Source organism: Ciconia boyciana, chromosome 4 (assembly GCF_034638445.1).
Source record: "Ciconia boyciana chromosome 4, ASM3463844v1, whole genome shotgun sequence".
Classification (NCBI taxonomy): Eukaryota; Metazoa; Chordata; class Aves; order Ciconiiformes; family Ciconiidae; genus Ciconia; species Ciconia boyciana.
In genome coordinates, this window is record NC_132937.1 from 47,325,043 (window position 1) to 47,346,021 (window position 20,979).

The 20,979-nt window shown below is 34.0% G+C and overlaps 1 protein-coding gene across 3 annotated transcripts in view; it reads right to left on the minus strand.

Moving 5' to 3' along the window:
* The window catches only part of RFX3 (regulatory factor X3), a 129,813-nt gene that overhangs the window by 28,317 nt on the left and 80,517 nt on the right, over positions 1 to 20,979 (minus strand). For 2 of the 3 annotated variants that reach the window (XM_072859333.1, XM_072859335.1), the window contains exons 4-5: positions 15,032 to 15,290; positions 3,481 to 3,555 (exon numbers count right to left, since the gene is read on the minus strand). In XM_072859333.1, the coding sequence (XP_072715434.1) occupies positions 3,481 to 3,555; positions 15,032 to 15,290 (334 nt within the window). The remainder of the gene's footprint in view (positions 1 to 3,480; positions 3,556 to 15,031; positions 15,291 to 20,979) is intronic. The other variant, XM_072859334.1, reaches the window with a different exon arrangement.

The window sequence follows — 20,979 nt, forward strand, 5'->3', positions numbered from 1 at the left end:
TAGAGCGCTGCACAAATTCTGTTCCATCAATGTTCGGTGTAACTTATCACGCAAAGAACATGAGTATTTTAGTGTGCAATAGCCATGAAATATTTCAGTCCTGACCTTTTCTTTACCACAAAACTGTTATGTACTGAAGTACAGATGATAACAAATATATTGAATTTATAGCTATGTTTTAGTCACAGTGAGAAATTCACCAATACAAATGCAAAAACATTACCACAAAATTTACTCGAAACCATTCAAACACCATTTCCATATTTGCTTTTTAGTGAAAACATGCCCATAACCTCTCCATGTTTCTTAAACATAGACTCTAGAAAAATATACAGAAGTAAGATGTAAATGCTTCGAAGACATAAAATTTTTAGCTCAGTTTGCAGGTAGTTTTGCATTTCAAGTAGACAAAATGAAAAATTACAGTTCATCATCTTTATATCAGTTATCGTATAATTATTTTAAAAGTCTTAACATACACGAGTGCTTCCAAATTGAGCATCTGTCATTTTGCAATAAAGCTGAAGAAAAAGTATTATCATAAACATTAACTTTTATCTGATTTCACTAACTTATTTCACTAATGACCTGACATAAGCCTGTCCAGGCTTAGAAACAAAGGTAATTATATCTTTCAACTGTTGCATTTTATCTATATTTAAAATCTATTATTACATCTAAATTTATATTATATACATTTATATAGTATTTGTCATATATTATTAAATCTATAATTAAATCATAACAGATACAGAATGTGAAGTATTTGTGTTTTCCCCAAAGGGAAAAACTTTGTCAATCCCAAAAGACCGACAAACAAAAAATTATTATTTTCCAATTAAGTTCTGTATGTAGCATTAAAGATATTTTCCTCCAGATGGCTTATTATGAATCACTTTAAGTGCACTTTATTAATGATATGAATTTCTAACAGATGTTATTTCAACCATAACTTGCATTATTCAACACCAAAAAAAAACAAATCAAAAGATAAGTGCAATAAAAGAATTTTTGCTCCTGGGTGGAGTTACTTAGTAGCAAAGGCTTGAAGTCATTACTTGCTAGATTATAGCCTGGAAGAAAAAGTGCAGTTAATACATTATTTTAAAAGGAAAATTATCTCCAAATATTATAAAACTACTGTAAAAAACTTTAAAATTTTTTTTTCTACCAAGATTAAATATAATTCTAAAACTGAGCTATTCAGGTTTGAATCCTGGCTTCTTAATTCATAATACTGACCATACTGTGTGGATAAGATGGGTAAAGGTATGAAATATTTAGAGTCAGACCTGTTAAATTGACTGTGACTCCAATTAAGCTGCAATGTTTATAAAACATTCGACTATCAATTAATTAAATAAGTCAATCGCATGCAGAAATAAATCAGGAAAGAAAAGAAAACAGAGGAGAAATGACAAAATCTTTAATATGAGCACACATGAATTTAGGCAAAAAAAAGAATCCTAGAAAACCTCATAGAGGTATCACAGGGCGAAAATCCCAATCCCCAAACCAGTATTTTCCCACAAATTAATATATCATCTGCAAAGTGAAAGTTAATTAAACACATAATTTAGAATTCTATCTTAAAACCTATTAAACCCAATTATTTTAATAAATGCCAAACCAAACCATTAGAAGTCAAAATCAAGAACAGTTTAAAGAGACAAAGACTAAACTTAAACTTCCTCCATACTGTCTTAACTTGAGTTTAAAGACAATAAGCATTGCTTTAAAAATAGGCAAAACATCCAGTAAGTTTTATTTAGATTGTTAACTTCTTCCAAAATTACCAAGGCTAGGAAAGACTGATTGCCATATACATGGATTTTTTTTTTTTTTTTTTAAACACAGAGTAAAAGATATATCCCTATGAGAATAATTTTGAAAGAGCCTTCATGGTCAAGAAGGAAATATCATGATAAGACTTAACAGCTGGATGCAAATCTCATTACTAGGAACACACTGTGAAAGGAGCATAGCACCAAGAATGAGTGGAACATAGCTTACTGAGGCATAGCAGCTTATCTTGTAATTTCTCTTGATTTTACACTAAGATTCTGGACTTCATAATAGGATTAAACAGAATCTTATCAACAGTTCAAGTATTCCAATTCTTAACATAAATTTCTGACACTTTGCCAAAACCAGTTATGGTCCCTTTAAAAATTACATTTAAGCAATAGTTTTGATATTATCTGTCTAATACTATCTCTTATTATTTAAGTAATAATTTTGATACTGTCTTATCTTCAAAACAATTATTTTGTAAACATCCAACGTGGAATCTAAAAGCCCTTCTGTATAACATTTTGTATAACTTTTTGTAATACTATTTTCCTCTCTCAATTTTGGCATTTTCTAAAGAATAAAAAAAAAGTTTGCTTAAAATTTCCACAAAACAATTCTAGTTTTGACTTTGACATAACCAGACCCATACAGAAAAAATCCAAAACCCAAACCTGCTAAAACATACATTTTTAATTTGATTTCTGAGGGACAGCCTCTACCACCATATTCTTACATGAACACCACAAACCAAATTCAAATTCCTTTATTGTTTTACAGAATAAATTTGTATTTATATAATTAGTAAAGCTGAGAAGGAAAAAAGAGGTAAGATAAATACAAACTAATCAACATGGCAAAAATACGAAATACAAAACCACAAATACCAACAGAAAAAAAAAAAAAACAAAAACAACATTTCAAGAAAGACTAGCAACTTGCAATATTATTATTTATATAATCAGTTTAAAATTAACCTTGAGCCTTTTTCCTTTAAAGTTACATATAATGGATTTATCACTATATTTGGAGATCATGTTTTTACCCAAATATCTTTTAGCTTTGTATATGGAAAGTTCTGAACTGTAAGATTTGCAGAGTAAGAAGAAAGTAAAAGGCAGCTGAATAAGACATTTTTGTGTACTTCAATTTACGATAATGCTTTCATTTTTTTTTTCCAGGTTATCATAAGGATCTTTAGGATTCTTAAGTAAGTAATTTCACAATAAACTCTCTATTCTGAATAAATGAAGAAACACCTAACCATAACCTAAAGGTATTATTTAGGCATGCTGTTTGTTTCTTCTCTTCCTCTTCACATGCCCCAAAATTAATACAGGGTGCACAGACTTTGTTTTGTAGACAACTTTATTTAAAATGTCAAAAGCCAGCTAATTTAGAATTATTTGAACTTTATCTTGACATTTACTCTATAATCCGCAAAACAGTCAAATGTGTTAACTTGTCTTAACACAGGTATGCAGCATAGGAAACAGGTAACACTCTGCAATATACCATAAAGACATTTCATCTAACAAAATAAAGCCATGGGAGATGTAGAAGATTACAAGCAACTAAGATGAGAAGATTAAGAGCAAAAAGTAGTAATAAAATAAAACAAACATTTAGAGGCAGGCTAAGCATGCAGAACAAGCAAGAGAGAGTGTATGTGAAGAAGAGACAACTTACATGGCTGTTGAGAAGAGAGCTTCTGTGAGTGGACAGACCATCAGACTTTTGCAGTGTCTCAATCGCCATTTCAATCTGATAATAGATGTCATTAAAAAAAGGACTCAAGACCAGATAGTAAAAAAGCCTGATCAGAGAAGTTTTGACAGATTGCTTACAGATCAATAGAAATGCCTGCTTTATTCCTGGCTAGGGCATATGTTCTACTAAAAGGCTTCATTCCAGAGTCCTAGTGAACACAAACCTCCCCAATGAGGTCAGAAGGGCATTTTGCTTGCATATATATTGCAGGATCACAGCCTCAAAGTCCATTTTACCTTCCAACTTGCTCAGGAAATTAAATGAGTAGATTTACTGGTGAGCTGCACTGAAACAAAAATAACCCTGATTGAACAAAAACATCATTAATAAAATAAATAAATAAATAAATCCCTAAACAGAATTTTAAGAAAGGCCTCTATATGTTTTCCCTCCAACTATATCAGAAAGAGACATGCACAGCTTGCAATAAGAATTGAATTAGAAACAAAACTTCAACTCTCTGGAATCACAGAATCAAATCCCAAACCTAAATAATTCAATAGGTTTTCCACCATTAGCTTCACTGGGACAGGACATCACCCTTACTGCTGCCAGCACCCTTTGAATATCGTCAGCTGTCAAAGTAAATGGAAAGTCAGGAGTTATACAGACTGCAGGATCCAGCCTTTGGAAAAGCAGATTTGTTCACAGTAATTTTGCCTTTTAAAAGGAAAACACAGCACTACTACAATACAAAGTAGTATTTCTTCAAATGCAAATGTACGAATACTCTCACATCCAGTCCCATTCTTTTCTTTTTTAATATCAATGGATATTTTGATCAGTTCAATAATGACAGCATTAAAGAAAAAAAATTAGAACCTAACTGTAATTTAACTGGGGAGCTAGAAGAGCAAAAACAACAATGAAAATGACAGAGACAACAGAATGCGCAGTAAGAAAAGGCATGCAACTAATTAGCTACATTAAATGGCCAAAATGAAAGCAATGGAAACCACCACTTACACTTTTAAAAACACTTATTCTCTGTGTAGACATTTCTTCATGAGCCCTCCCTATCCTACTTGAAATATCACAGTACTATCCATAATTTTAGTGGCATAATTTATCAGTATTGGCTGAATTCACTCTCTGTATAGCAGAAACTGAAAAATACTACAGCTGATATTTGAATTTACTGTACGAATAAAATTAGCTTCTCCCTTTTTTACAGGGCAACTGACAAGTATTTTATTGTAATGACTGTGACAAATCACTTCTTGTTTCTCTCTTACAACTGTTTAATTAGCTATACAAGCCTTTTTATAAAAAGTACATTATTAAAAATATGCAATTACTATGTAAGAAAACATACTCTTACATGGCAGTAATGTTTTTTTTAAATATTCTGATTTCTTCTTGCTTCAGTGGAAAATACTATGAGGTCAAAGTATTCAATCACACAGGAAAGATCAAATTTTAAAAACACGCCACACTATAAAAACTACAAGATTAAAACATCATCATAGTAAGGTCAACCTGCTATATACCGTAGCCATAGAATGTCCCTTCTTCACATAATGCTACAAGCAAACAATGAAGACCGTATACACATTAAAATCCTAATTCTGAATCTTAGGTTACTTGTTCCGCAATGCTTATCCACAGCAGTACTATAGCGCTGAAGTTACACCTCCTGCTGCTCATTGCCACTACTGCACTACTCTCATTTTGTTGCTGGAACTTGTGGCCTTGTTCGTTCAGAGAACCAATCTGTAAAAAGTAGTAGTAATTGCACTTAAAAAGAAAAGTGGCATTACAGATGACACAGATTACATTCCTCACTGCCATATTACTTCAATGCCTTTTGGTGCTATGCAGTAAGCCAAATAAAGAAATTGTTTCTTTTTTGTCATTTGGGGGATTTTTGTTGCTGGAGTTTCTTTTAGAAGTAGATTTCACCAGTATGGCCATTGCATACAATGAATCTGTGTTCACTTTTACTGTGCAGCATAAGCCAAGCAGTGTTGGTCACCACTAAAACATGTTAATCTTTCTGAGCTTGATGAAGTAATATGTGATCTATATTTAAAATGAGTCTTCATCATATTCCACTAGGGTAAGCTTCTCAAGAGAAATTGTTCTTACTACTAATTATTTTGTTCATTATTTCTAGTCTAATTTTTGATAAAATGAACTTTCAGCTTTATCTGACAGATACATATCTCTTTCATGACAGAAACCTTCTTCCTATGTAGGCTATACAATCACTTCTTAACTATTTTTGAGCATAAAATATGTTTGGTTTGAAGACAGATTTTCTAGATGCTACATCATTCACCTTGCCCTTTCTGAAAACTTCCAGCTACTTCTTGTTTTACTCTACTGGTGTTCCTCAGGGCTCAATTCTAGGGCCAGTTCTGTTCAATATTTTTATCAATGATCTGGCTGCAGGAGCTGAATGCATCATTAGCAAGTTTCCTGATTGATACCAAACTGGGAGGTGCTGCTGACTCTCTTGAGGGATGAGAGGCCTTGCAGAGGGATCTGGATAGACTGGAGCATTGGGCAATCATCAGTGACATGAAAGTGACAAGTTGAAATGCCGGATTCTGCACCTGGGATGGAGCAACACCAGGCAGAAATATAAATTGGGAGAGGAGAGGCTGGAGATCAGCCCTGCAGAAAGGGACCTGGGGGTGCTGGTCGACAGCAGACTCTATAGGAGTCAGCAGCGTGCCCTGGCAGCCAAGAGGGCAAACCGCATCCTGGGGTGCATCAAACACAGCGTAACCAGCCCGTCAAGAGAGGTGATCATCCCTCTGTACTCAGCATTGGTGCAGCCTCACCTTGAATACTGTGTGCAGTTCTGGGCCCCACCATTTAAGAAGGATGTGAAGGTCCTTGAATGGGTCCAGAGAAGGGAAACAAAGCTGGTGAAAGGGCTGGAAGGCACATCCTCTGAGGAGCGGCTGAGGACTCTGGGCTTGTCTAGTTTGGAGAAAAGGAGGCTGAGGGGAGACTTCATTGCTCTCTACAGCTTCCTGCGGAGGGGAAGGGGAGAGGGAGGTGCTGATCTCTTCTCCCTGGGATCCAGTGACGGGACACGTGGGAATGGCTCAAAGCTGTGCCAGGGGAGGTTCAGACTGGACATGAGGAAGCATTTCTTTTCCAAGAGGGTGGCCAAACCCTGGAACAGACTTCCTAGAGAGGTGGTCAATGTCCCAAGCCTGTCAGTTTGGACAATGCCCTTAACAACATGCTTTAACTTTTGGTCAGCCCTGAAGCGGTCAGGTAGCTGGGATAGATCCCTTGTAGTTCTAGGTCCCTTCCAACTGGAATAGTCTAGCCTATTCTATTCTCTTATTCCAAGCTTTTAGGTTTTCAAGATAATCTACGTGACACAGAGTATCGTGTGTATAGGGAGTAACAGCTACCTGAGTAAAAAGTTGTTTATGTGAAGGATCTGTGCCTTCAAGCTTTTAAGTTTTGGCAAGGGACTTTTATTTAGGCTCTAGAAAAACTGAACATACTTTCAGCTCTATTCAAAACAGCATTTAAGCACATACACAGACTAATTGCATAGGTAATGCAGTGGTTTTTATTATGATATTTTGTGGAAAGAATATGAAAATAATTTCAACACTCAAAATTATATTCTGCATAAATACAAAAGGAAGACTGATACCCTTGCATTTTTAGCAATATTAGCAGTAGGAGATTCCAGGCACAACTAACTACATATACATCTGAAATGCTAAATGACACAAGAATTACACATTCATTTATTTGAATATGTGATCAGTCATACATTCTTCTCTTAACAAGACTAAAAACTTTATTTATAAAAAGGTTCTGACTGATAACTGAAATGTACACTGTCACTCCCACTGCAACTGCAATTAAACCATGTTAAATATTACACTACTGGTGGGAATGATAATCAGTTTGTACAGTCACATAATATGGACACTAAATTAGAGCATGATAGCTATGAAAACTATGATTGTAGACTTCTTCAGTTTACTTCATTTGCCAACTAAAATACTGCCTTATACTCTGACACAGTTGTTAATGATTAAGGGTATTTCCCTGGGGGTTAAAAAATTCAACAGTTTGAATATGCATCCAGAATCCTTCAATGTTCAGTCTTTACGTGATCTACTGATTTGGAAGTTATTAACTGTTCTAGCTAGTTTATGTCTTAGTGTTCATTAACAAGTTACTAGATAAACAAATTACACATAATAGTCTCAGATGTTTATAGCATAGACATAGCAAACACCCATCCCAAACCCACCTTGAAGAAAACTGCCTTCCTCTTACGAAGAAGAAATAAATACTACTTTTTCCATTATTCAACTAATTAATTAATGATACAACTAATTAACACAACATATTTATAGTAAGTTGTTCTGAGGAGGTCAGGACATAAAGAAAACAATCTGCAGAAGTTTAAGCCCTGAGGTTTTGCAATTAATCTGGATATCCTACAATTTATTTTATCTGCTTGCATCTGCAAACCACCCTCCACCAGCAGCAAAGCAGGCAACTTTAGGTGGTATCTTAAAATTCAATACATTGTTACAGCATGTTCAAAAAACATAGCTCCTGTCTCTGTCTCCACAGGCACCTCCCATTCACAATCCTTTTTATCCACTTCCAAGGTTTACCCTTTCAGGCTTTAAAGGAAGTGAAATTCTAAAGGAGCTTTCAGCACATGCTCCGTTATGAAGGAATTACTAATTCATCATATGTGTACAAGAAAGATTAATTTGGTACAGCTAGCTAAGTCCTGGGTACTTGCGACAACTGTGCTTACCTAAATAAGGTGTATACCCATCATGAACTACCCTGAAGCTACAGGATAAATGGACTCAGGGCTTTTGCAAATGTGACGCTTTCACTCTTTTAGGATGCCACAAACATACATTATTTACAGTGGCTTTCAGTTCTGTTTTGGGACAGAATATTCATGTATGTCGTACTGTTTTCTGAAACTTATGCCAGAGGGTTGTGTTAGGCAGACATGCTTGCCCAGGAAAAAGAATATTGAAAATGAAATAGTATTGACCACACTAAGAGAACTCAGGTGTAGCCTTTACAGCTGGAAGAATTAAATTTAAAGATTTGCATTCCTCACAATAGACAAAGCTGTAGCAGCACCTTTCATAGAACCAAATAGGTTCTATGAAATTTTGCTCAAGAGAATGAAACAGTACTAGGAAGATAGAAAGAAAGATACTTTAAGTCTGTTGGAATGAAAGAAATATAAATATGCAGAAAGAGAAGAACACAAAAAGATGTAAAATAAGTGTGGTATTTTACATATGCTGACCTTAAGAGAATGCTGATAAACCTTAAAAACTTAGAAAAAAGATTTTTTCCCTAAAATTGATTAATTTGTAATATAACACCCAAGTTTAATATACATAACAGACACTGGTCAAAATAACTGCTGCAAATGCACACCTCCATTAGTCTGTATGTTCATAAGGCATGCATACTGACTAATGACTATAACATGTTCTCTAGTGATTACAAAAGAATATATGGAGTCAACACGGGGGAAAAGCACACCTAACAGCCATAGGATGGAAAAATAAAAAATGTTTGGAGTTTATGTCAGATTACTTTCTCCTTCCCAAATTTTCAAATGAAACATTGCTGCCCATGTTTATCTTCCTTGTTGGAAGTTCTCAAATATATGGTCAAACTGACCAATCCACCATCTCTCCCTTGGATCATCCAGTTATTTGGATACCTTATCTCTATTATATACATCTTCAAACAGATTCTAAACTTTTTTTCTTTGTGGTCATTTTCTCCATATTTGGTACAAACACTTAAAGGAAAACAAACAAAAATTCCCTTGTCAAGCTGATTATAAGGCCTTCCAGAACATACACATTCCACCTAACGCTGAAAAATACATGGAAACACGTCCAAGTTACTCACACCAGAAAGTCAGAAATGAGAAACTAAAAGGAAAAAGTTTAGTTCAGATTATTATTAAAACCAAATTTGAAAACATTTAGGGTAAGACAGCCTTAGAGAGAGGTAGAGTGGCTATTTTAGAACAAATGTGTATTTAATCAGAAACAAAAAAAATCCAGTCCTTTAGAAAGGTGATGCCTCCATGCCATTGATAATCAGACTGTTAAGAGAACACCAGTGGCAAGTCATCTTGCACTGACCTTGTGCATTTTCAAATAAAAGGAATTAACAGAAACTCTTCTCATGGATTCAAGGATACCTATTTTTAGTATCCGATTAAAAAACCATTGTGTTTCTTATGATATTTTTTAATCAGTAAAATTATTAAAAATATTGTAAGAAACACAATGGTTTTTTTAATCAGTAATTGGAATATTACATTGGAATAAACTGAGTTTCCAACAATGCTACATCTTGATTTTTGATACACAAATACCAGAATAAATATTCAATTGCCAAAACTAGAAACAACCTATGAGGTACTACAGGGCTTTTATGCAGAAAACAGACCAAAAGCCAATGACTGAAAGCTGAAGCCAGACTGTATCAGAAGAGAAACAAGGAGCATAGGCAGGTGAAGCCAGAATGCAGACAGGGTAGGTGTGGCTGACCTTAGTAGCATCATTCTCCCTTTTCCCCACATTCCTTGTCTTGTGAAAAGGGCACAGTCTCAACTCAAGACTTTACAGTGGAGCAGCAAGGTACTGCTGAGGGGCAGAGAAAGACATAAGTGACTTTGGCCACGTTGCTAGACTGAAACCTCTGGAAGAGAGAGGGAGAAGCCATGATGCTCCACAGTTCTGAAGGAGAAACCACAACAGGAGGAAAAGCCTTGGAGGCAGCTGTTTATAAAGCCACAAGATCCACAAATCCTCTCAACTTCCCACCCCTCCAGTTAATTCATACCACATAAGTGGTCTTTTAGCAGTAGTAGTGTTTATTTAAAAGAAGAAAAAAAAAAAGATTATTTGCCTTATTGTATCTGGAAATGGATGCCTTTTTTCACAAAAGATGTCACTGTTCTCAGTTGAAGAGGTCATAAGTAAATGTCTTGCCAGTATAACAGGTCAGACCAAACAATCTAATAATCCTTTGTAGCACAAAAATGTGTGCATCTTCAATTTGATCAGAAATAGTTTGTTTTATGCTAAGATGGATCCAACTGAATAAAAATTACCAGAAAAGTTGGGGAATGGAGGATGAAGAAGCTCCTCTACCAAGAAAGAGATTAATAAATAATATCTCCTCTCAAACTATTTTCCAAATGATAACCCCTCCACCTTTAATGAACCATTTAAACATTTGTTAATTTTTGTTCTTAAAATAGTTATAATACCTCCACTAAAATTATATTATCAGGATATGATATTTACACTGGGCCTTCTTACTTCTTGTTGTTGTTCTTCTCCCTCTATTAATTACGACAGATTTTGGGTAGGTACCATCCTTCCTTTAAAGTTAAGAGCAAATTTTGCACACTGTGCTTACTACCAGAAATAATAATTTGTGGTGATACATTGTCTCCATATTAATTTTGCTTTTGTTTTCATTCACATTTAGATTTGCACTGAAACAGGATAAATTTCTGCAACAGCATGAGTGGAGACCTCCTATGGCTGGTGATGACTGATGAATGACAACTGTAATTGCAGATCAGTCATAAAGCTTGTTAGAAAACAAGAGTAATGGATGGGAGCCTCTTACTGACTGACAAACATAACACATTTATTACTAGAAACTATATTAATTTTTTAACCTTTTGATATTATGAAATATGTTGATTAGATCATCCTGTTTTATCACCAGAACAGTCCTTAGACATTTACATATGGAAAAAAATTTGGAAGGTGATTTAGATTTCATTATTAACATGGCAATCCAATTTTCTAGTTAGTCTCTGAAATATAGCTGCCCCTTCTTTAACAATAGCTGCCAATAAACCAAACAGATTAGTATTTCATACAGGTTTCAACATGCAAATTCATTTCAAATAGACATCCAGCTAGGGTAAATCACCTCTTGTTCAATGCAATCACAATTTATTCTTGACCAATCCACAGATACTCACATGAAAATGGTGATTTTGGAAAGCTGTTTATCTACCTAATATCTTATATGGAAGGTATTATAATCTGAATGCCTTTCTGTTTTAGTGAAAAAATCCTTTTTAGTAGGTAGGGAAGTAGTTTAATAGGCCAGCAAAGGAGATAATGGGAAGAAGCAATGAAATCAATGGAAATGAAATCACTAAAGAAAATGCTAAGAAATGTTCTTCATGCATACTAACATAAACCACTACTGTATATATGTTGGAATAGTTTTGCTAGTGCACAATTCTTAATATTTTGGCTATAAAAACACTGCTACTGCCTGCTATAGCTTAAGCAGAACAGCTTTCTTATATGAATGCTTGACAGAAAGTAAAATGAATGAAATGTTACAAACAAAATATTAACTCTTTATTAAACCCGAAGCAGAACTCAGAATTACATTAAACCATAAAGAAAATAAAGGGAAGATAAACTTAAAGTAAAAAGTCTATGATTCCGTTTTATTGAATTCTGTATGAACCAAATGGCATACCTGGTAAAAAGTAAATTAGATTTTAAATTTTCGTTTATCTAAGACATAGTTAATAAAGTGGACTTATTTTATACATATGACTTTTACCCTAAAACTGTTTTGTTTGTTTCTTTCTTTTAACTTAAGCTAGATGTATCAGAAATAGATAACATCAGTAATACAATTAATTTGCTTGTTACAGAAGGTAATAATTTGATCAGTGAGGGTGAACACAAACAAAACAAATGAAGTTATCAGTTGAAAAGAGTAAACAGAACTAGGACCTCTATGGCAAAAGTAAAGAGAGCTTGTGATGACCACATGTGTTTGTAAGTAAATTCTTATTCATTCTCTATCCTTTGTCTCAATATGAAAATTTTCCAAACTAATTCAAAATTTGGAAATATTTTCTGAGTATCATACTAGCAAACCAGCCTGGATACATATTATTTTGATGACTCCAATAAATTCTCTATACAAGAATGAAAAAAGTTGTAAGGGCAAAGATGAAGTGAGGATCACAAATTAAACAAGCTCTACCTACCTAAGGTGCAATCCAAATAAAATATTACATTTCTCTATTTTGCATAGTTTAATTATGCCCTCTAGTAAAATTAAAACAGGCTTGGTGCTTTAAAATTCCTGTTTAAGCAGAACCTTGTGTGTTTCAATTGACTCTTGAATATTTCAGCTGAACCAAACACACCAAGAGTCTAAAATTATAAAATCTAAAATTATGTTGTGTAAAACTTCTTTAGCAAGAAATGTACTTCTAATATATTATGTCTCATACTTACAGAACTATACTATACAAAATAAATAGCATCTTAAAAGACAGAGGAAACTATTTTAGTGTTCAAAATGCAATTTTATACTTCTAATTTAATGAGCAGTATTTTTGTCTATTCTTAAGGGCAAGTTGATACAGCAGTATAGAAGTTACCTGGAGCAACTAGAACAGGCTGTTTTATTGACACATGAAGCAAGAGAAAGATGTTGCTGAAGTTATGAACCTTAGATTTTGTTAAATTTTGGCAAATTTTACTTCTAATTTTGGCAAAAAAAATCAAAACAGTTTTTCATTTGCAAGATATAGCATGGAGTTTTGATGTCATTCAAATAATTATTGGATATCCAACTTCAAAGTAAGTCTGCTACTCTTCATTTGTGTTTACTGGCTGCATGTAAGCCGCACATGATTTCACATTCAGTTAAGCATTTCCACTGACTGAATTCTGCTGTCAGTGAATAAAACAAAACTTACAGGATGATACGCAAAACACAAAAATGCATTTGTTCTTATTTGATTACGGATAAAACTAGCATGATCTCTAAAAGAGGCAATATTTGTATTCAACTGTAGAACAATTTAAAATAACTAAGGAAACATAAGAATACCATTGCCATTTAAGTATTTATTGAGGCAAAACTATTTGTTTTGCCTGTGCTTGGCAATCGTGAAGTCAGCTGAAAAATTCCACGAAATATCTTCCAAATAAGTAAAATGAGAGAGTACTTTAAAGGAAAAAAGAAAAGTCAATTAAGGTCTTGATTTTAATTAAATGAAACTGAAAGAGGAATGCTGCTTTTTTCCGAAACTCTGTTTTTCTATTAAAGTAATGTAAAATACAGGCAAATGTTAATATACAGTCTTTTTTATTTTGTAACCCAAATATAAAATTCTCTGTTGCTAGCTGAAAGCTCCCACTACGTTACTGATGTTTATACTATTAATGAATTATGTTTCTTTACAATTTTTATTCTCAGAAAATAATACTACACAGTTTTTGGATGAAATAATAATTTTTTACATTGTACAAAAATTTTTTATTTATCCATACCAACCACCTTAAGAATCAAAATAAAGAGATTTTATCAGATCATCTAAATTATCCAATGCTATAATAAATATTCATCATAATTCCATACAGAAGAATATTAGATTTTTACTCATTACATTGGTTCCTAAAAATAAAGTCCCCCAATTTCATTGCCCTTTTGAGTACTGATGAGTCTGTATTATTAACGATGTTTTATCTCCTTTACTATGTTTTTCAATTCTTCCTACCCTATGTTCATTATTCTCTTCCCCACTACTTCCAAATCTCTACATCCAGACCAGAATACCCAGAAGAATTAGGTAAAAGTATTCATTAGGACTATGCAGCAAAGCTAGACTAGCTATAAACCCATTTTCCTAATTGAAATAAGGGCTGATTGAGTAAACTCTTAAGGGAAATTTCTGTGTTTATGTTTAAGTGTCCACAACATTATCTATCACAGTTGTTACAGAATGCATCTTCCCCTAGCATTGTAAGACTTTTGACAATGACCTTTTAATCTGGAACAGACTTTGGAGACATACCATAGATACGTAAGAACAAAGTGTTAAAAGGTAGTATCTCAGTATTCTGAACAATTGGAAATATTTTAAAATAAGCTACCAAACCTACACTAACGTCAAGCAAACAAACTGAACAAATGCAGGGAAGTTACAGATAGCTATGTAAATTATATAGCTTACAGATAGCTATCTGTAACTTACATTATTTAACATTTACATCTAACATAGTTATACTCAACAACACTGTTTTCTTATGTTTTCAGAAAAAATCCAAAATGTTAAAGGACACTGTTTTAGTTCCCAACCTGACAAATATTCAGCTCAGACAAACTATTATGTGAGCATTCCCTAAGCATTCATTACTTGAATGCAAAAATTTAACCTATGAAATGTAAATATTTGCAAGCTGTCAAGGGAAAGGTCTGCCTTCATGTTTAGGTTTTCACGGTATTCCTACTCCTGTATCTTACTTACATATATATTTCTTCTTTTACAAAAAGTACGATGAGGTACTTATTCTGACAATATTGCTATACATTCTGTCACAAAAACGATGTCAGTCTGCAAGAACATCTGAGTGACTAAGAAACTAGTCTCAAAGATTTTGCATCAGTCTGAAATACTTACTGTTGCTGGGGAGGCCCGTGTTGTATGAGTCACTGAATGACCAGAATTTTCCATTGAATTGCCAATCAGATAGGTCCCTCCTGAGCTGCTAATGAGTTGTCCTCCTGTGACACCCATCTGAATCCCTCCAGTGCCCACCATGCTATGAGATGAGACCACTGTTGTCACCTGTGCAGAACTTCCTTGAGTATCAAAATAATTTCCCCCGGTGTTTTGGCTGTACATCTGGGTTTCTGTGTAAGGATAAGTTGTTGATCGGCTTCAAGAAAAGAACACAAAAGGAAAAGAAATTATTTGTATTGTTCATTTAGCTGAGGGAAATGTTATAATTCTAGAAATGTATGTACAATAGCTATAACCGAATTAAATATGATTGGCAAACAATCCCTGCATCCTCAGAGAATAATATTTAATCAGGTAAAAGCACTAAATAACTAATGCAGTGACACTATTAAACCAAGTATCCACCAAACCTTACAGAAAAATTCGTCAGTCTTACCTGAATAGGGAGAGGGAAGGGAAGTATGACAAAAATTGAGGAGACAGGCAGAAAGAGCTCATCCAATTATTAATATATTGCAAAGCAATTTATAAAGCTCCATCTGTTTTAACGTTTTTTTTAATCCAACAATAAAATTTTGAATTTTAGTCAGATGCTATATATTTTGCATACTGTGCATGTTGCAAAATTGCAAACAATTCATACAAATGTCAGCCAAGAGAGTCCAATGTTCAAGAATCCTATGTTATCTATTGGTTTTAAATTAATTAAACCTCTTGGCTAAAGCTTGAAATTCTGAGTTAACTGGTGTTTTGGGAAATGCAGTTATTTTTAAAGGTGAATTCAAAATTGGACATGAATTCATATTATGATAAAAAACTTTATTTAAGAAACAAAACCAAAACAGAACTATGACTTGTAAAAAGGTCACAAAGATGAAAGAAGTTGAAGGTATGCAACAGTAACATTTTAAAAATAATTTCCACCTATGAAACATTCATGCCTGATTAACCAGTTTACCCTAACGAACTATTTAGCTACTGAAACCTTCTATCATATGTTTCACGTTCTTAATCAGTTATCTTCAATCACTACTCTTCATAGGTTATAATCTATTTATACTTTTTGAATGTGTATTTGTTGCCACGTACTAACTTTGATCTTCAAATCAACGTATTTCAAAATTGTTAAGTAAATCGCATTCATTATTTCAAAGGCCAGACTCCTCATTTTGAAAAGTCTGGAAATTTTATCCTGTTTCATGACTGCTAAGCTTTGTATCTTGGCAAGCATGATAATAGAAAGGTCAAAAGGTAAAAACCAATCAGTTTACCCAACCATTAATTTTCTTATTTAAGCATAAAAATCTGTAATATTGCTTGTAATCAACAGGCAACACCATTTTGAAATTCAAAGTTCTCCATTAACTTGGAGTTGCATATGCTAAAATGCAGTTAATCCAAGTAAATAGATTTCAAAATTATTACGATTGAGTGAAAACAGGGAGGTTTCCAATATCTGCATAAGTCTCCAATTTGTTTAGTATAATCAAACAAAACACAGAATCATGCAACTAATCAAGTTCAACAAAAGTATTTCAGACACTTTTGTCCAAAAACACAAGAGGAGGAAGCAGCATCCATGTTTTATGCAGTAAGCTGGTGATAAATACACCTATCCAGGAACTTGAAGTCAGGCTTTTTTTTCCCTTTATCTAGACAGGGATTAGTTTCTTATCAATATATAGAAAAGGTCATGGCAATTTACTGTTTCTTGTTATGCTTTTTAATTATGAAAACTTACGCAAGCTTAATTAATTAGTAAACAATGGACTCGGAGATAATGATTCCTTCTTTAGCTTCAGAAAATCATTACTCTTAAATAACTGAAGAACATACGGCACCTTATCAACAACCAAAGTCAGAACTTTTGTTGTATTAACTATGGCCTCAACAGTTTCTCCCTTCCTTTCCAGAGACTTTCAGAAACTCCAAAACTTTCGTTTTAAAATCCTAAATGTTTCATAAGCCTCATACTACATTATTTGTTCTCACCCCTTCTTAAGCTACTTCAACATTTTCCTTTTTATTTTGAGTATTTCAAAAGCCTCAAGACCAGCTGCAAGAAACTTGAAGTTAATCTAAAAGAAATGCTTTGCAGTCTTATGAAAACAAAGCAAAATAGTTCTTTTAGGGACTAATGCTCAAGCAGACATTTAATCTATTAACATTTCTTTTGGAGAGTTAAAATCAGTTGATCTTTGCATTGTAATAACCTATGTAAGTGTTTAGCTACCGTGCAGGTCCCCATTAATCTGTTTTATCAGGGCAAGGTATCATTGTGACACCTTGTGATACCATTATGATATTGTTTATCTTGTGATAAGCAAGATAACCCCCAGGAGAACTGGTGTTGCATCTGTCTCAGAATCACACAATTTGCAGAGTGTGAACAGTGCTATGCAGCAGAGGACAGTTTAGGAAAATGTAGTGATGGAAGCTCAGGGAAACAGTTCATGCAAATGATCATCAAGGGATTGAACACTGTAATTTCTCCCAAAAGAGAAAATAAAAACTTGGTATCAGTATCAGGTATCAGTAAGGAAAGGGATGAAGGGACAAGGCTATTGTTGACAGTAAAAATAGACATGGGTAGAGACTGTCTTTTGCACAAAAAGACTGTCTTAAGGATGCAAGGAGAACAAATCTCATTTGCAGAAGTGGGACTGAAGAGGCAGTTCTTTGAAGCAATGCAAACCCTAGAGAATGCTCAAAATTTCACAAGAAAATTAAGTCACAGACTTGGTGTGGAATGGGGAGAGAAAAGGAAATGCATGTTTGCTTTTACCTTGATTAAATCTGTGTATCATATATAGTCTCTAAGGACTGACTGTATCAGAACACCTACATCTGCTTATAACAGTACTCTGTATCAATGGATCAGGAGCAATCATTGGGATACACCAAGATAAACACACTCTTCCCTTTGTTCCAACAACCAGCAAACCCTTAGCAATAGAGATCAACAAGGTAAATAAAAGTGAGATAAATCCATTATTACTACATGCAATAATAATTACAACTTAGCAAAGAGCCTTTTAACTTACAAAATACAAATTAATTCATCTGGAGATTAAAAATGCAGCTGGACAAGATTATGTTTTGGAAAGCAGTGACTCAAAGGTTTTAAGGTCATTGCATATGATAACATGACTCCTCAACGTAAAACTGTAGCAAAGAGGAAAATATGTTATATCCTTTAGACGCACACAAGGGATAACTTGAAATAAGGAAGTGATCTTCCACTTCTCCATAGCACTTGTAGCACAAACATGCAATACTTTCTCAAATAATCCAACATACATCATACAGTCAGTTCTTTCCCATTGCAAAGGTTGTAAAAGTACTCCTAGCATTTCTTTTTTTCAATAGCTGCATATAAAGATCATCTAGGGACTAACCTCAGTGTAACTGAAGTCTTCTGGCTCTTTATGAGAACACCTTGGTGATATACTGTGGCTTGAGATACAAGGCAGGCAACAGAATCTAATAATTCCTCCTATTGAAACACTGTGAAATTCAGTCTTTACTAGAACGTGGCATTAGAAAGTTCACCAATTACTAATAAGTTTGAAGTCTAAGTAGTTAGGCTGCAGAATCCTAGTTTCCAGAAGGCTGTGCAAACTAGATGATGTTTACCCTGAGAGCAAGTCACACAAAGTCAGACACTGTGTCAATTCAATTTAGATTAAGCAAGCCCAGAACATGCATCCAATGTTGAGATCCCACACTGGAAATCAATGAGACCAGCATGAGTTGGACTCGGATTGCAAGGTACGACAGTTCAAGGCATCACCTATTATGCCTTACTGCTTACATACATTTTATAATGATTTGCAAAATATAATGCTAGAAATAAAACACATGGAGTTGTTGGAGAAAGTTGTTAATAAAATTGTATTTTTTGGCATATGAAAACAGAAAATAACTAATTTCTAAGTTCAGTAAGCCCCAGCATTACCACACAAATTAAGTGCAATGTCTTGTGCTATATTACAGACACTAACATGTTATTGAGCTTAACTTTTAGAGACACTTTTGTCTCTTCAAAGATACTGAAACTTTGAAGAAAGGAGACAAACAAAAACAATGGCACAGAAAGAGTAAATCTTGTTGTTGTCCTCCCTTAGTTTTCAGTGTGCACATGCACACATGGGAAATCATTTATTCCCAGCTGTACCTATGATTTGGCTCTATGTAAATATCAAGAATCTGATCTATTGACTACTATAAATCAGTGTTCCTGCCATCCCATCATGTCTCAGTAATATACACCGGCTGATTGTGGCCCCAAATTTTCTTTGAGCAAGTAGTTGATGGGACAGACTTACCTTTCCCGTATTTATATTTGCCTAGAAAACATCACCTACAGACTTATGCTGGTTTTATTCATGTTTTAGAAATGTCTCCCTTGTTGAAAGATTTTTCCATCACTCTGTGTTTTAGTAAAAAAAACAAAACAACAAACAGATTTATTTCCTTTTCCAGGAATTGAGAAATGCAGAGTGTCTTCAAATAAAAATTCTCAAATCAGCTTACAAGTCCAGACAAATTAACTCAAATGCCGTTTGTGTTTGTTTTAAAATAGGTTTTAACTTGAAATTATATTCCAGTAACTTCTCTGTCTTGCAAAATAAGTAATTAACCACTGAATTCTTATCGCTAGCTGTAGGCACCAACTTGGAAAATTCAAGTCTTGGGTAAAATGTACATAAATCTATTTTTTTACTTGAAGATGTATACCTTTTATACTGTAACTTGAAATACCAGCATCCCTTCACAGTGGCTGTACAAGAATAGCACCTTACTTCAAACAAGAAAACCATTGTGTCAATTTTTAAAATTTTCTGTAATTCTAATTCAAACAAAAAGTAACATAATTATGATCTTACTCATCAAGTAATAACCCTCTTGTGGGTTTTGGTATGGATTACCTACATAGTGTAGCAGACAGACATGTAAGTATTTTTTCACTGTCACCTCTGTAATGAAAGTTAGCCTTTTATGGTACTTAGTTAACTAGGGTATAATTTCCTGGGATATAACTATGATAAACAGTAGATGAAAATAAATATTTCAAGATACACTATTATTTATATGCAGAGTAGCTAATGCTCATGATAATGCTATGGTATTGCAATATGGTAGAAAACCTCCATGCATAAAAGCCAAGAAAGTCTTTCACGCCAGAACAATATCCTCAAACTCCTTTAAGATTTTAGTATAATCCTGTGGTCCTGAAGCTGACAGTGAGCTTCATAGAAACTAGAAAGAACAGAATCCTTTGTCTAACACTGAGGGAAGGCCTTATCATAGCCAATGCATTGCTGCAGCCTCTGGAGGTGATGTATCATAAGCAATGGGAAGAAGGGGAAGTCCCATACACCCTAACACTGACACAACAGAACATGATACAGCAGTTGAATGATAATGGAGAGGGCTAAATCACCTGTCTCACCCTGTCTCATACAACCTCCTGCCTCCCGACAAAGACATCTACTCCTGTAACCAGAATATTGATTCAGGGCTTTTTAATACGGATCAAATCCTAATGAAGCAATAATCTTCTTCCACAAAAGCCTCCTCAATTGATCTAAAGACAGAGATGGAAGAACTGATAGGGCAGTAAGTCACCATTTCCTTTCACCAATCCCCCTTTATCAAACAAAACTACTAAAACCAAAGATCAAAACCTACACTATGAAAGGGCAATTAATGCTTCTATAATCAGAGAACAAAAATTCAAAGTAAGCAGTTTCCTCTGTAATAGTGAATAGTTGACCTGCTTTATGCATATACATTTTCTCTATGTGGACAACTTAAAATACATCAGCCAGAAAAAGCTTTATAAAATTTAGCTAAAATAGAGTTGCATTATTCCATATAAA